Source organism: Hermetia illucens, chromosome 1 (assembly GCF_905115235.1).
Source record: "Hermetia illucens chromosome 1, iHerIll2.2.curated.20191125, whole genome shotgun sequence".
Taxonomy (NCBI): Eukaryota; Metazoa; Arthropoda; class Insecta; order Diptera; family Stratiomyidae; genus Hermetia; species Hermetia illucens.
In genome coordinates, this window is record NC_051849.1 from 187,364,534 (window position 1) to 187,381,558 (window position 17,025).

A 17,025-nucleotide genomic window follows, 5' to 3' on the forward strand; every position below is an offset into this window, starting at 1 on the left:
CTTACGGCAAAAATTGAAAAGGCGATGTCCGAAAAAGAATACGCCTTAGGCGCATTCATGGACATCGAAGGTGCCTTCAATTATGCCTCATTCGCGGCAATTTGTGATGCGGCAAGACAGCATGGAATCGAACCGCTGCTAATCAGTTGGACCCTTCACATGCTAGAGTGGAGAAAAATCAATATATCGGTCGGCCAAAAGTCTATTGAAGCAGGATGTCTCAGGGGCTGCCCACAGGGAGGGGTTCTCTCTCTCCACTGTTATGGCTCTTGGTAATAGATACCCTGCTTTGGCTCCTGGAGGACAAAAAAGTCTCCGCGCAAGAATTTGCGGACGACCTAACCGTAATAATTACCGACAAGTTTGCGGACACAGTATATCAGAAATCCTGCAGATTGCTCTGGTGCTGTAGGAATGCGATAGGTAAGACCTGAGGACTTTCACACAAACGGATATACTAGGTGTATACATCCATAATAAAACCTATTTTGATGTATGAATGCATCGTCTGGTGACCAAGAATGAACTTTGCTAACGGCAGGAAGCTGCTAACGCAGATTCAGAGACTTGGTTGCCTAAGTATTACTGGAGCAATGAGTACTACGCCGACTGCGGCACTTGAAGCTATCCTAAATTTACCTCCCATTCACTTGGAGGTGAAACGGAAAGCAGCCAACGACGCATATAGGCTCGATACCATTGGGGCGTGGAAAGGCGGCCAATCAAACGGTCATGCGTCTATCTGGAAATTCCTTGAATCACCGAAAGAGAAGAATGGTCGACAAATGGCCATGACTCTTTTCAGATTACAGACCTAATAATCTTCACGGACAGGTCAGTCATGGAGGATGGATCGGGCGCAGGGGTGTTCTCGGAGAATCCGATTATAGAACTGCCCCGACCCCTCGGAAAAATGACGACGATATTCCAGGCGGAGATATATGCCATTTCATTGGCAGCAGAAGAATACCTGCGACAAAAATGGAGAGTCGCACCTTTCGAATCTGTTCCGACAGTCGGGTGGCATTATCAGCACTAAATGGCAAGACATATCAAGTCAGTTGGTGTGGAGTTGTCATCAGGTGCTGCTGAAACTTGGCCGACTGAACGAAACATTCCTGATGTGGGTGCCGGGGCACTCTAATATCGCCGATAATGAGGAGGCTGACAGACCATCTACTGTCAAGTCTACTCTGAAGGGTGAAATTGCTAGGATTCACGCAACCGAGTGGAGGAATTTGGACTCTCGCCGGCAAGCGAAAATCCTTGTGAAAGAGCCTAAGGCCACTAGAGCGGCATTTTTGTTGTCCCTTAAGAAGTGGGACATGAAAACCCTAGTAGGGCTTTTGACGGCACACTGCTCCTTAAACTACCATATGGAAAAGATTGGGGTAGTGGTTTCGGCTATGTGCAGCCAATGTGAGGAGGAGGAGGAGACGGCCCTGCACTTTTATGCAGCTGCCGGCATTCTCAGATCTCAGACGAAGACACCTTGGCAAGGTTTTCTTCAATGAAGAATCTGCACACTCTGCCTCTGGAGAATATTCTCAGATTCGCTAAAGCCTGCGAACACCGTAGGCGGGAAGCCATTGAATAGGCAACTTACGGGGATAGTACAATGGGCCTAACAATGGTCTGAGGGCTCCCCCCTGTTAGCTAAACTAAAAATAGAAAGAGCATATCACTTCACTAGGATAGAGGAATGTTTTCCAAAGTTTTGTTCGTGAAGTTGCTTTCTGAGAACACAGGGCTTCCCGAAGTACTTTAATTAAATCTGCCTCTAGCACTTTTAAGACGGACACTAATCATTTTGTTTTTATTCTAGGAAATCCTGGAGAAAACCGCAAGCACCTTAGATGACATACTATCACCTGCATCATCACATCGAAGATCTGAACGTATGGCAGCCGCAGCTCTAACCGAACTTAGCAATACCACAAATACACATAATTTTAATAACAATAATAATAGTGCATATAATCGATGCCCCCATGAGATTAAAAATTTATATTGTACCACACAATCATCGTCGCCGACACCGCCGCCACCGCCCACATCAATAGTTACCTCAATATTAAATAAATCATACATAGAAAATTTGGAAACAAATTCTGTATCTGTGATCCCAATTGTTGACAACAAGAGCAATAGCGTCAATTTAGTGACGACTAATAATAAAAATGTCGAAATTGTTGCTGATAGTAGTAATATTGTACAACAGAAAACCTATAATCCTGAACAGATGTTATCAACAACAACAGTAGAGTTACCTGCCACAACCTGTTCAATGGAAGCAAGCACCCTAGCCGCATTGGCATCCTCGAAACATTTGACCCAATTACAACAACGCCTCGAAACCGCTGCCGTCTTAATGGATATTAGTAAGAAAGTGATTATCTCGCCGCCCAATTCGAATCCACAGTCGCCAAGTGTCACAGCAGTAGCTACCAGTGGTAGCGCAAGCGGTGGAGGCACTGTGATTACCGCTGATTCATCAAGTATTAAAAATTCTGTGATAACCTCTATTAAACGCTCAACAAGTAATGAAGAAATTGATTTGTCGATGAAACGTTATCGAAAGGAATTGATAAAAAGCCCTAATGACAGTGTCACCCCGGATATAAACCGTAATTGTGAACAGCTGACAATATCGTCGACTCCTATAAAGAAGGAGGTCATTGATCATGATCACGATGAAAGGGATGATGAGAATATAAATGAAGACGATCGAATTAGCCAGAACAGTCATTCAAACGATGATAGCAGTGATTCAGGAAGGTTGCAAATGGACATAACATCACATGAACAGGAAGAGTATGCGACAAACACACCTGCCTCCAAAGTGGATGAATTAGGACGAGAAACACCTGATAGTATGCAGTCCGATGATCATGGAACCGATCCGGCCACAACACAACTTTGGCAAGCTTTAGCACATACAACAGGTTAGTATTTGTGTAAATTTGGCAGACAATGTTTCTTCAATTGTTGAATTTATCGTTTTTAGTGAATGGAACAGCTTCGAATGAAGCCACACAACTTCTGCGACGAATGTTCAATTGCCGGATTGGCTTTTCTCTAACGCCACCATTTGACCCACAAGGAAGGAATATTTTGGAACAACCAATTGCTTTGTTAAAAGTGAGTATTTTGTGTTTTTTTATTGATTTGTTGTAATCCATCCAGGTTTAATTGTTTATGCCGATTAGCTTATATACGTTGACCATCAGATCTAAATTAGATGATCCCCTCGATAATTAACATGGTCTGTCTGACTTTTTTTTTGTTCGGCGTTGGAAGGTAGAAAGGTTTAAAATCTACTGCTGGTTCCTGCCACGCAGTTATGTGAGATTTCTACTCACTAAAACCACCCCCTTCTCATTTCACTCTCCCCACGGAACTCCTATAAAGTATTGCGTCGCGGGGCTGAATCAGCTTTTAACTGCGGTTCATTCTTCCTTCCTTGTTTTCGTCGTAGTTCTTCCTGTCTAAGCTGTTGGTGAATAGCTTGCAGTTCCTTTACAACCTGGTTCCAGGTATCCGTTGACTCCAGCATGAATTCCACAATGTTTTTGGGTGTTAAACGCCTGTCTGCGACCGCTTCCATTTTTGTTCGGTGCGCCGTGAACCTGGGGCAATCAAATATGACATACTCCGCATTCTCAGTCCCGTTACCCCATCTTGGGCAGCATGGTGACTCGTCGTGATCAAATCGATGTAAATAAGCACGATAACCTCCATGTCCACTTAAGAATTGTGTTAACTCGTAGCTTAATTTCCCATGGCTTCATTCAAACCGTCTTCGAATATCCGGAATGACGCCGTATGTCCAACGACCAGTTTGTAGCTAGTCCCATCGCTTTTGCCACCCTTCGATAGATTCCCACGGTTGCCAGCTGCCGTCGAAATGCGCTAGACTCTCCAACTGCATACGTTTTGTCGTAGAGTCGCCGGCCTTCATTCGTCAAGATGTCTATGGGGAGCATCCCTGCTAGTACATATGCCGCTTCTCCGGATGCTATCCGATACGCACTGAATACCCGGAGTGCATTTAGCCGACACGCCATTCCCAATTTTCGGCAGTTCACTTTGTTATTCAGAACACTTGCCCAAACTGGAGCTGCGTAGAGTACGGAGTACGGAGGTGACTGCCCTCGAAAGCAGAAGACGTCGACTTTGTCTTGGCCCACCAATGTTGGGTAGTATCCTCGAGATCGTTGCAGCGATGGAAGAAGTTTAAGTTGCGGCGTACTCAATGTGTCTTTTGAAGTTGAGTCTTCTGTCAATAATTACTCCCAAGTATTTGAGCGATGGTTGGGAATAAATTGTTTTTTCGCCAACTTTGATTTTCACAGTTGCGTTCTTTTTTCTCTTGCTAATGAGAACTACCTCTGTTTTTTGTTCAGTAAGTGAAAGGCCAGAATTTCTCAACCAGGAATTGATCTCCCATATCGCTTCATTTGCATAGATCTCGATCTCGTCTTGGTGCTTTGGAACCACTGTTATTACCATATCATTGGCGAAGCCAATAATTATCACGTTGTCCGGTAGGCGTAGCGTCAATACTCCATTATACATAACTAGCCACAGCAAAGGACCCAGGACAGAACCCTGTGGTACCCCCCATGTTGTCGGGAATATTTTTAGCCCATCGTCCGAGTCGCAGTAAAGTCTTCTCCCAAGGAGAAATTCACCCACAATGCGTACAACGTACTTCGGGGCCTCTAGCTTGTCGAGTGCCTCGATAATTTTTTTCCATTTTGCACTATTGAATGCATTTTAAAAAATGCATTCAATAGTGCAAAATGGAAAATAGACAGTAAACGTCGAGAGTTATTACTGTCTGTCTGTCTGGTTGTCCGACACACGCATTTTTCTCGGAGACGGTTATAGCGATTAACGCTAAATGTGGTAGAAATGTGGGAACTGTGAACGCTCACGCATACATCCTTTTACGGCGAATTTGAGGGGGGTCCCCATACATGCAAAAGGGGGGTGTACATTTTTTTTTCAACAAATATAGTCATGTGGGGTATCAAATTAAAGGTCTCGGTTAGTACTTTCCAAAGTCAGTCTTAGTTTTGACATTTGTTGGAAAGTTGGGGAGTGCGGGAGGTTGAAAGTGATCATTTCTTTAAGGGGGCCATTCTCAGAAACTACCCAACCGAAAAATTTGAAAAAAATAAGGAGGCTGCCACTATGTGGTGCCTGGGCTTAGAAATTTATAATTTTTGGTAATTGGCTGCAAGTTCATCCTGGCACCACGAAATTTTGCAGTGATGTAGGCTATAATATAGAGCATGATCTTACCAAGTTTAGTGGAAATCACACTATTACTAACAAAGTTATAATACGTCGAAGTTGTTACTTCTTTGCAAATTCAAGACTATTAATATTAATATCATCCGAAAGTGGATACTCTCACAAAATATATGCATATATTACGTGCTACGTACTAAGAAAAAGCGTCCAGCTTCCGGTTTCCCGACTTGAATTGGAAGGTAGTTCGTTAGCCGAAGTCTTAAAATGAAAGATTACCTTAGAAGATATTTTTCCTTTTTATTGGCTAAAGGTATTTGGTAATATATACAAATACGGATTTCGGGGCCCAACTGTGCCCTTCTTCAGTGTTTCGGTGTGTCAAGAAGATAAAACACTGAAGAAGGGGACTTTTAGCCAATAAAAAGGAAAAATATCTTCTAAGGTAATCTTTCATTTTAAAATGGTTACTTCTATTCTATTCTACCCCTAAATGTCAACGAAAATCACTTCTTTTCTACTCGTTTTCGTAGTAGTCACGCTTACTTCGAAATTCCTTACAGCCATAACTCCAGCGACAAGTTTGTGTAAATCGATATTATCAGGCAGGCATCGATAATGTCTGGCTTTCCCTTTGACATTCCTTCTCAACGAAATTTTATTTTTATTTATGCTCAAGGCTAACTACTTCGGACTTTATTTCTCTGAGTTTTTCCCCTTCTTATAATTCCTCCTATTTTATTCGGTGCAAATCAAGTTCTCCCACTCCCTTTTCTTTAGAATAAATCTTCGTGAATGAATGAATTTCAACTAATTTCTTTAGAATATTTTTGTTGGTCGAATTTTAAAAATAAAAGTCCGTGATTTGTTCTTAAATTTATGCCTTTCACTTGTTAGCTTTTTAGAAATACACACATATTTTTCTTAAATCTATCTTTGGAGTTAGTTCGCTGTTAAAATGAGCTTACTAATGAATGCTATATTTATCTCCAAATCTGCAACTTCATGAAAATTCATGTTCGGTTGTTCCAGTGTTCTATAATTCACAATCAATCCTATCTCACATCATATTCTTAATACAAATCACATACATCATAGCGTAAAGTATTGAATATTAATTGATACCGAGCAAAAAAATATATCCGGCGATCAGCTGGGTTAGTAATACAAATTCTGGGAAAATCATTTTTAGAAACAGTTCCCAGAATTGCTCACAACAAATGATGTGTAGGGACCGTGGTACTATTCGTTACCAGATTTGACTCGATTATAGTTTCTTAGGATGATACTCGTATGATTGACTAACCATAGATAATCACTTGATTATTACTGTTAAATCGTTTTGCTTTTCACTGGAAATTTAGGTTACAGTAATGTTTTTTCGTTCCAAGTTTTGTTTAATTATTCTGGTATACGTGAATGGATGAAAGTGATTGTCCAAGACTGCTTTGAATAGTTTAATGTAATTAGTGGAGAACAAATTATACATATATGCATTTGCATGGCTTGGATATTTTCCAAATTTTACATAACAGGAAAGAAGTTATTTAATATTAATATGTATTTCCAAGTAAAAGATGCCCATTGAAGATAAATTGGTTTGCGGACCTTCGGCGGTAATCCCTCCCTGAAAAAGCCGTGGGGCTATTTTCAGGGCACGTTCTTCCTCCTACATACCCTCCTTATCTCCTCTCTCTTCGAGGGTGGCACTAATAAATCAAACTTTATCATGAAGTATCATAACTTTTTAGGAGAGGGTGACTATCGCGATTTTTACCAGGTTTGAGAGGGAAGGTCTAGTAGCCCCACTTCGGGACTATAACTTTTAAGAGGAGATGGTTGCCGCAATTTTTTCGCCGGGTTAGCGAGTAAGAACCTTCGGCTCCCTTTTGCATATTCTCTGTATTTAACGGGGTAGAGTTGAAAATTCAAGATTTACCATGACCCTCAAAGTAATGGTTCCAGAACTTTCTAAGGGGGAGTGGGGGTGACCGCCACGAATTTTCATTGGGATTGAAGATGGGGTCCTCTCCATTCACTTGCCATAAACTCCCCACTTAATTCAGTTGAAAGTTCAACCGTTACGCGTCGCTGTTCAAAGCAACAATAGAGCCGAGATTTAATATTTGTCTTCTTAGTCCTTTAATTTACACCAGAATTTTTATTGTTCTTTTGTTTGCTGCAGAAGTTAGCAAATGGAATCTTAACAAATACCGCTTCTACAGTTTGTCCTATTCCTGTGATAAATTATTATCTGGTCCAGCATTCTTCATTATATTCCGAGAAATCTGTTCAGAAAAAGGGGAGAAATCATTCTAGGAGTTTATTAAATCAAGTAAGAGATAAGATCTTTTCAAATCAAGAGATCTGCACTCCATGCAGTTGTTGTAAAAGTGCAGGCGATTTGGGAAGCCAAGACAAACACTCACTATCACTGAGTTTTGCACCTTGTGATGTTTAGTGAAAAGAATGCGTATTAACACTGCTGTGTTGGGCGACATACGATGTTAGACAATTAAGACTGATTCCATGAAAACCGTATATTTAAAAATTATTCTACAACTCTGCCATCCCCTTCAAAGTAGTCCCCCCTGGGTAGCTATACAGCGTTTTCCACTCTTCGTAGCATTTCTGGTACGCTTTGACTGGGATGTCTGCGAGTACCCTCGTCACGGCCGCTAGGATGTCCGTAATTGACTCAAAATAGGTTCCTTTGACCGCCGATTTTGTTCTAGGGAACAAAAAAAAGTCACAGGGTGACATATCGGGCGAATAAGGCGGCTGTTCCAACACGGCGATCTCATTAGAGGCTAAATACTGGGACACGTTGAGGGCGGTGAGGCACGGTGCGTTTCGTGATAAAGGATCCAGTTACGAGAGATGCCTGGGCACACCCTGTTGACTCGTTTTCGCAATCTTTCGAGTACTTGGCAATAGTAGACTTGATTTACGGTTTGCCCCGGCGGAACAAATTCTTTGTGAACGATTCCACGGCTATCAAAAAGGGTAATAATCATCGTTTTCACGTTCGCCTTGCTCATGCGAGCTTTTTTTCGGGCGGGGCTTGTGGAGACAACCATTGTGAGCTTTGGTGTTTACGGGTCGTATTGGAAAAACCAGCTCTCGTTGCCTATATTAACTCGATCAAGCAGCGTGGGATCGTTTTCCATTTGTTCCAAACAGTCTTCTGCGATGGTCATTCGATGCTGCTTTTGCTTCTCAGAAAGGTTCTTTGGAACCATCTTCGAGCACAACTTTTTCATCCCGAAATCGCCTGTTAAAATTTGTCCGACCGTTTCACGGTTCATACCGTGTTCCGAGGCCAACATTCGAACTGTAAATGCCGATCTTCACGGATTAGGGCACGTACACGCTGCGCATTCGCGTCAGTCCGCACCTCGACTGGTCTCCCACCCCGCGCCTCGTCGTCCACGCTCCTTCACGCCCCTCCTTAAACTCTTTATGCCATCGAAATACCTGGGCACGACTAAGAGCTATCACCATGCACTTTTACAATTTTAACGTACGTTTCCGAGGCTGTTTCGCCCAATCTGGCGTAAAATGTCATCGCGACGCGTTCTTCTAGATTTCTTTTCTCCATTTTCGTGACGAGCACCACCTTGGGTAGTACTTTAACTTATCGAAGAAAGTTACATTGTTCACGTGTAGACAGTGATGAGCCAGCGCCGTTTCATGCCTGTTTTTGTTCTTCAAATTTGAGTTGTATCCAGCGATCCTATCCCCTAAAAATTATTTAATTGTTTCCATATCTAGGTATCGCACTCCTCTTTGCGCTTTCTTCCGCGCGATGTCTTGTATATCACATTGGCTCTGTTTTTTTTTTTTAATTTGGAGAAGAGTTTTTCTAATAATGCGGAGTTTCGTAACATACTAGTTTTTGGTCTTCGGAGTTCTGCAGGATTGCATTCCTCCCAATCTTTCCGAAATTCATGACATTGGTTGGAATTTGCATGAATTGGTTGGAAGATTGCAGTTGTGAGCTGTGTCTCGTGTGGTCTCTTCGAACGCGTTGGTTCATGCTATCGATATCTGATACCACCCCTTCCAAACGCAACACTCGGCTAAGTAGTCGCTCCCATCCCTATACTCTAAGGGTCAGTGCTAGTCGCACCGTGAAATACCACGAATCCTTATCTCGAACTAAAAGAATGTGGAACAGAATACCATCTTCTGTCTTCCCGTCTGACTACAACATGCAGACGTTTAGTGCGTCGCCACTTCCTTCCTCAGTACCTTCTCCATTCGAACCCCTAACTTCCTTCCTCCTACCCAAAGCTATGCTATAGCTTTTTTGCATCAAATGGCATCCCCTGAGTTTTGGCATCATCATAAAAAAAATGAAGTTAAGGAATAAACTGAATGCAGAGAAGTTAATTTCTTCTGACATCTGGATCCGATTTCTACAATTTAATTTGATTAGGGGCTCTATAGGTGCAGATGCGATAGTCTAGTCTCGTATTACATCAAGAAACATTTCATAAATAAACGTGTACATATTTTAGATCAGTCTTGAATTATATTGCTCAATTTTCGATTTCCGAGCTATTTGATTTAATTCGGTGTCCCTTGTTAACGTTAAAATTAGCATTTTTTAGTCAGTAGGGCATGTTTAGAATAAACGTCTTCCACCTAACGCTGCCTTTCTGCATACCAGGTGTACTCCTAATTAATTTCCGGTTTTTTTTTAATAAAACACATAATTCCAAGGAATCGTAACATTTTTTTCACCTTACTGGTAATTTGTGAAAACCACACCAGTAGAATTGACTGTTTTTGGAGGTGAACCACTCATTGAGCTATTTCCGCAAATGTTCGTACGAGTCGAAGGCTTCTCAGAAAGTGCGTGGCCCAACGAGGTAAAAAGGCGGTAATCCGATGGGGCTAGGTCTGGTGAGTAAGCCACATGGTTAAACACCTCCCACTTGAGTTTTTCCAGCGAAGTGTTAATGCACGATGGCCATAAATTTCCACAACTGTACAGTGGCTCTCGGACACTTTTTTCCTTGATTGAACATGAAAAGCAATGCATGGCGCATATACTCGAAATTCGGTACGTACGCCGACATTTTTGACGCGCAATAAAAACTCGCTGGAGGAACTTTTGGGGGAAACGTCAATACGTTTTAGACATTTAACAACAACTAAACAAAATGACAGGTATGTGTGACCAACAGCGACACAAAACATAGAACGCCATCTATTGAAAAAAAAACGGAAATTAATTAGGAGTACACCACTACATTTTTCCTCTAATTGATCAAGAAAATTGAGGTTTTCCCGCGATATCGATCAAATTTGTTAGATAGGTTCAATACCCTCTTCCTGGACCGGAAGTGTGGTGTGGTGATAGCTCAACGACTAAAACTTTGGAATCATAATTTGTTTTGCCTGTTCTCTCCCTACCTTCTGGTTTGTTTGATGATTGTATAACGGCGTTCAACATTTTTTTCCAATCAACCTTCTTGTTAGCCACAGATTCTAATGTTTTTCGCGTTGATCATTTGTTCATTCTGATCAAATTTTTTGTTGGTTGAATTGATGTCCCTTATCACATTTTTCATTGGCATCTTTTCGGAGAAACAATAAACATTCAAATCATTTCAACTCCTCACTTCAACAAAAAAAATGCTTCTGAATTGAATGACAAATGAATCACTTTGTCGTTTAGTCTTCTTTGTAACAATCAAGTGCATTGATTTTCATTTGTTGTATGTTTAGCGTCATTTTTTATTTTCTTTGGCACATTTTATGATTAAAATTATGTTGAAAAAAAATTGAATTTAAACAAAATCAGACGAAAGCGTCCAGGTTTCATAAAACGGAATTTAATTGTATTATTTGACTTATTCCTTAACAGAAGTATTATTTATCTTACAGAATGAAATAAATTCATCAGAACGTCAACCCAACAAACCAGTAGGCAGACGAAAACAATCTTGTCCAAGTAAAAATGACTTTATGGATAAAAAGGAACAACAACAAGCAGTAGATCAAAGTGGTGGTAACATAGGGGATACGCGTGCTGTGTCCAATGCATGGCCAAATTCATTTCCAGAAGATAAATCTAAGGTAATAAATAAATAATATACAAGCAATGCATGTACACTTTACTTACAACGCTGAATATTCATTAGCAGGGCAAACAATCGAGTTCAAATACGTCACAGAAAGATATGTCCTGTACAAATTGCGGAACACTAACAACAACAATTTGGCGACGAAATGTACGAGGTGAAATGGTATGCAATGCCTGCGGTTTATATTTCAAGTTACATGGTGTTAATCGACCCCATTCAATGCGACGGGATACAATACATACACGAAGAAGACGACCAAAAGGTGGCGATAAATCTGGTCGTAAAAGTAAGTCATATTATTGATTTATATTGAATTTTGTATTTTCACTACACATAATGGAAATGAAAGCTGCCATATGTGAATATTGAATTTATCTGTGGTATTTATTTAAATTTTGTTAATATTTAATTTTCAGGACAAAAATTGGATGATCAAAATGCTGAAGTAGATAGCAGCGAACAGAGTGAACGAACTAAATCCGATTTACAAGCCCTTCAGAATCACAACTTCTTAATTGCCTTAGGCGGAGTTAGAGGATCTTCACCATTTCAAATGCCTGTAAGTTGAAAATTTTTAAAGCTATTAAGACCTGTTCATTAGTCAGTTAACTTGCGATTAAAACACTCATCATTGCCTATACAATTACACACGATGGTAGAACGCCTACAAATAGAATTCCACGTAAATACGATTTTTTTTACATATTCTATGGGATTGGAGAAAACGTTCTATTGATTTCTTGATGGACGTATATAAGGTTGTCCACTTTAATTGATAACTGAAAAAAAGCATCATTTTCTTATACGAGAATATACTTTTTTTCCTTTTGCATGATTTTCTCCTCACATCTGGATATTTTCCCTAGGTTTAAGTCGCAATCATTTTGACCACACGGACAACAAATATCAGCGGAAAGCGGTTGCTTTCTGGTGGCTGTTTTAAACTATAAATTTTTCGTTCAGCCTTTGCATGCAGTTGGAGAAAGTGCCTTATTATAACCGAAGCAAATCCTTTGTTTTTTCGGGCCGAACCGTTTCCAGTACTACTTACTTTTCTACAATTTTTCCTGAAATTTGTCTTGTAGTAATTTGCCTCTTTTGAGGCGAAATTAGTAGCACCAAGAGCGTTTTGCATGGACCGGAAGAGATGGTAATCAGTTGGTGCCAGGTCCAGACTATACGGTGGGTGCGATAGGACATCCCATTCGAGCCCCGGTAGCTTCTGGCGGGTCATCAAAGATGTGTGAGGCCGAGCGTTGTCCTGGTGGAACAGAACACCATTCCTATTGACCAATCCTGGCCGCTACTGGTCACTCGCCTGCTTCTAACGGTCGAGTTGCTCACAGTAGAGGACCGAATTGAGGGTCTGGCCATAGTTGAGCAGCTCATAGTGGATGACTCCCTTCCAATCCCACCAAACACACAACAAAACCTTCCGGGCTTGGCGATGGTTTGGGCCGGCTCACCGCGCTTCGACCACGATCTTTTTCCCTTGAGATTTTCGTACGTGATCCATTTTTCATCACCAGTCACCATCCGCTTCAAAAATAGGTTGAATTCGTTCCGTTTCAGCAGAGCATCGCAGGCGTTGATTTGGTCCAAGAGATTTTTTTTGTGTCAATTCGTGTGGCACCCAAACATCCACCTTTTTTTGAAATCTAATCTCCAAACGGTTTTATCCTCACCCAGTTCCTGGCCAATCGAGCGAATGCTCACATGCCGGTCTACTTGGATGATTTCGACGATTTTATCGGTTTTTACGACGATTGGCCTACCAGTGTGGGTGTATCTTCGACATCCACTACACCAGAACGAAATCGATCGAACCAACGCTGTGCTGTACGAATCGTTACAGTATCCGAATTTCTGCCTTTGGTGGACACCATCTTTGACGCGCTATAACTTGAGGTTGAAACGTACGGTCATAAAACTGTCAAAGAGACACCTGTAGCCCAGATTGTCGTCTTCAAATCGCCGTATACTATGACCCGATGCGATAAGTACATCACAAGATGTGTTTAAGTGTCCCCATCTATCTGTCTATCCATCCATTCCTTTTTCGCCAACCAAATACAACGTCAAATTAACCTCTCACAGTAAATCCAAAGATTGTAAAAAACATTTTTTGGTAAACGCTTTCAGTGGTGTGTAATCAAACCGAATGACATACTACAAGCAAACGGTTAACAATTCAATTGAATAATTTTGTAGATTTCAATTAGCTTACGACTGCCCTAGTCAATGTGAAATCAGACTCGCTGTCTCTCTCCTTAAATGGATGCCTCGGGTATAGGGTTGCAAAATACAGTATAAATGTCTTTCATCACAAACACCAGAATTTTAAAGAAACGTTTCGATTTTTTCGATGTCATTGATACTAAACAACCATTCTTTGTGTTTGACGAATTGTTCTTCTTGTAGAGTTGGATCTTACGTGCTGGGATTAAACATACCATAAACCGGGCCATTTAGCTGGTAATACTCCAACCAGATATCACAACAATGGTGTTTCTGAGACTATATGTAGGGTGATCCAGTATACCAAATCGTAGTTTGTGAATGGTACCCATCGCATCCGTGGCATTTGCACAGGAAAAGGCAGAGCACGCCTGTGGTCTACTTTGGCCGCCCATTCCCCGTCACAGCATCTTTTAATTTTTATAGGCCAGCATAGTAGTCCGCTTCTATGGTGATACCTTTTTTCAAAACCGGTCCGTCTTTTTCCTCAGCCTTTGTCCCGTTCGCAAGCGGGGTCGGCTCGTCGTGATCGGCTTCGCCATTTGGCTCTATCGAATGCCTGATCTGGGTGCAATCTCGAGGCTTTCAAATCCCCATCTAGCGTATCAAGCCACCGTTGTTTAGGTCTGCCTTTTGGTCGTTTATCATCGACTTCGAAGTTCAGACCAATCTTGGCAAGTGAATTCTCGTTTGCACGAATTGCGTGACCATACCATAACGATCGCGGATATTCTCATTTCGGATGTGATCTGAACGTGTGACGCCACTGGTCCAACGTAGCATCTTCGTCTCCAAAGACGCCGTTCATTGTCTTTTATAGTCGGCCAACACTCAGAACCATATAGAGCGACTGGACGGACGACATTGCGGTAAATTTTAGATTTGAGACGTTCGTTGATACGTCGATCACAAAGAACACCAGTTGTGGAACGCCACTTCAGCCAGGTTGCGTTAATGCGTAAAGCAATTTCATAACGCAGTTCTCCATTGGCTGTTAGCGTACTTTTTTCAAAACCGGTAATACCTTGTAAATCCCAAAAAACTTTAGTCATGAGTTTTCTCGCTGTTTGGAATACTTTGAACTTTTTTGGCAGTGGTGTTCTCTTTTTGTGTCATTGCACCGCATCTCAAATTCATAATGATGAATCCAAGTTCCATCTTCAGTAACAATAAAGATTACTTGGGCCTCTATTATTCTTTTTTTCCATTGAAATTTCTATTCTGGGCCCCCCAGAAACTCCGAGCCCGGAGGAAACCTTACCCTTTCCATCCCCCTCTTGTCAGGCTTGCCCACCTGTTGGGTTTTGTAGACTTTCTGCACCTAACGAGCACCACATGGTGATGAGGATAGAATTTAGAGGCATGCTTCACAACTATTAAGCTGGTATATACCGCACTACGATACTTCCAACCTTCAACTGATTGTACAAAACAAATCTGCTCTACTAGAAGCAAATGCATTGGAAAACAGAATGTGGTTATAATATTCTCACAAATGGTCATCAAATTAAAATATTACTATGAGTTGAGCTGTTTTTGCACAGTTGATGTAAAATAACTGTTGAAGAGTCAAACCGGCAATTCACAGGTGTGTATGATTTCCTAATTCAAATAGGGTTGCTCTTCCTTACTCTAGTCTGTAAAAGCATAGTGAATATTGCTTCAATGCATGATATGACATGTGTGTTGGAAATTCTTCTAGAAACAAATGCTGACCAGACAAAATTTCTTGTACAGTTGGATTATATGTATTTCGTTTTATAGCTTCCTCCGATTCTTCAAGTTTATGGCGATTATTGGAATCATTGGGAAAATGCTAGGAAAAAAGTACTATTATTTCGGGGAAGCTCGTCTCGATAGAACTCCATCGCTTATTAAATGGTTGAATGTTTCAGTTAGATCTGCATGTAACTGGATTAGTTGTATTTGTTGCGCACGTAGACAAAACTTCTCATCTTCGATTCGATAAAAATGACACTGAGCTCACCAGATTACATAGAATTATTTCACGCAGCTCCTCGTTCTGGATTGTCGACGAAATCTGGTAAATTTATGTGTGTTGAATTGGAGGATAGGTAAATATAAGTGACCGCTCTGAGAAGCCTAACTAGCGCTGTGGTCCCCATTTTGATCACTATTGAGACAAGGGGAGTATAATCTTGCTGGTTCAACCCTCCTAAGTTAGCATGTAGCGTTCACAAACAATACCTGCTCCTAACTGACTGAGCGGAGATTATGATCCTTCGTCATCTGAAGTCAGCAGCGAGTGGGTTTCATTCCTCACAGTCCTCAGTGCGCCCATCGAACAACTGTTGAGAGCAGAGCTCTGTGTTGCCAGTCCGGCGGTCTGCTCATTACCCTCATTGTTACCTAGACCGGAAACCCAGAGGAGAGTGATTTTGAGCGGGCCACCCAGAGTGTTCATCGCATCCTTGCATTGCTCTACGACGGATGACGGATGTCGCCGCCGAGTTCAAGGCCTTAATGGAGGCTTGGTTGTCGGTGAGAATAACTATGTTGCGCCTGGAGCTTAGAATAAAAACCTGCAGCTATCGCTATACTTCCAGGATCGTCAATATTTTTGCTTGCAACACACGACTCAGCTATGCTGAGCGCATCTGAAAATATTCCCGCTCTTACCACGCAGACTATTTTTGTTCCATTAGTAAAGAATATCGTGTCGTAACTTCGCGACACATCGCCGGCCTTTGATTCTGGGAAGAATTCAATGGCTATGGGTTGGTGTTCGTTGCGTTTGGTAGTTTCAGACCTTCTGGCCAACATACATAAGGCTAAATTAATCCATGAAAACCATAAGTAGCGCCTCCTTTTTTTGTCTGAAAAGTGTTTTTTTCGGTTTTGGAAACCTTTGTAATCTCGGCATTCATTCGCCTGATGTCTGGATTGCGTATTGTACTTATAAATCCATCTCCCTTCTCCAGTAACGGCTTTTTGATGAATGTTGTATTTAATTCAGCCTTGGAAATTGTCTCTTGCTGTCCCTTTTTGCATTAAATTCAACGGGTCTATAAGCAATGTACATGTTCCAGCCATCTCTCTGATATTTAATTTGTAGTTATTGATGGTTTCATCGGCTTTCTTTGTCAATACTCTGCCACTGTATTTATCATTGCCGAAAAAGTCACTACTGCTTCTGATCGCCTTTTTGTCCTTTTCAGGACTTGTTAGCACTGATGTAGGGAATAAATGGTTCCCGAAATACCGGAATTTGTAAGACCAATAAAAAATAAATAGAAAAAGCAAATTTTAATTATTTCAATAATTTAATCGCTAGAAATACCACGTAATTACCCTCAGTTATAAAGGGCGTTTCTTAATTAAATTATAATTATTCATTTTCATTTTCGTATTTTTTATGGTGTTTTGACAAACAAAAACTTAAATTTTAAGAATACTTTCATTCAAAAAA

General features: G+C 41.1%; 1 protein-coding gene across 4 annotated transcripts in view; it reads left to right on the plus strand.

Annotated features, from left to right (window-relative positions):
* LOC119652450 overlaps positions 1-17,025 on the plus strand; it is a 168,591-nt gene that overhangs the window by 139,725 nt on the left and 11,841 nt on the right. For 3 of the 4 annotated variants that reach the window (XM_038056599.1, XM_038056620.1, XM_038056627.1), the window contains 5 exons: positions 1,826-2,945; positions 3,008-3,141; positions 11,158-11,349; positions 11,415-11,643; positions 11,774-11,916. In XM_038056599.1, coding sequence (XP_037912527.1) covers positions 1,826-2,945; positions 3,008-3,141; positions 11,158-11,349; positions 11,415-11,643; positions 11,774-11,916 — 1,818 coding nt within the window. The remainder of the gene's footprint in view (positions 1-1,825; positions 2,946-3,007; positions 3,142-11,157; positions 11,350-11,414; positions 11,644-11,773; positions 11,917-17,025) is intronic. The other variant, XM_038056610.1, reaches the window with a different exon arrangement.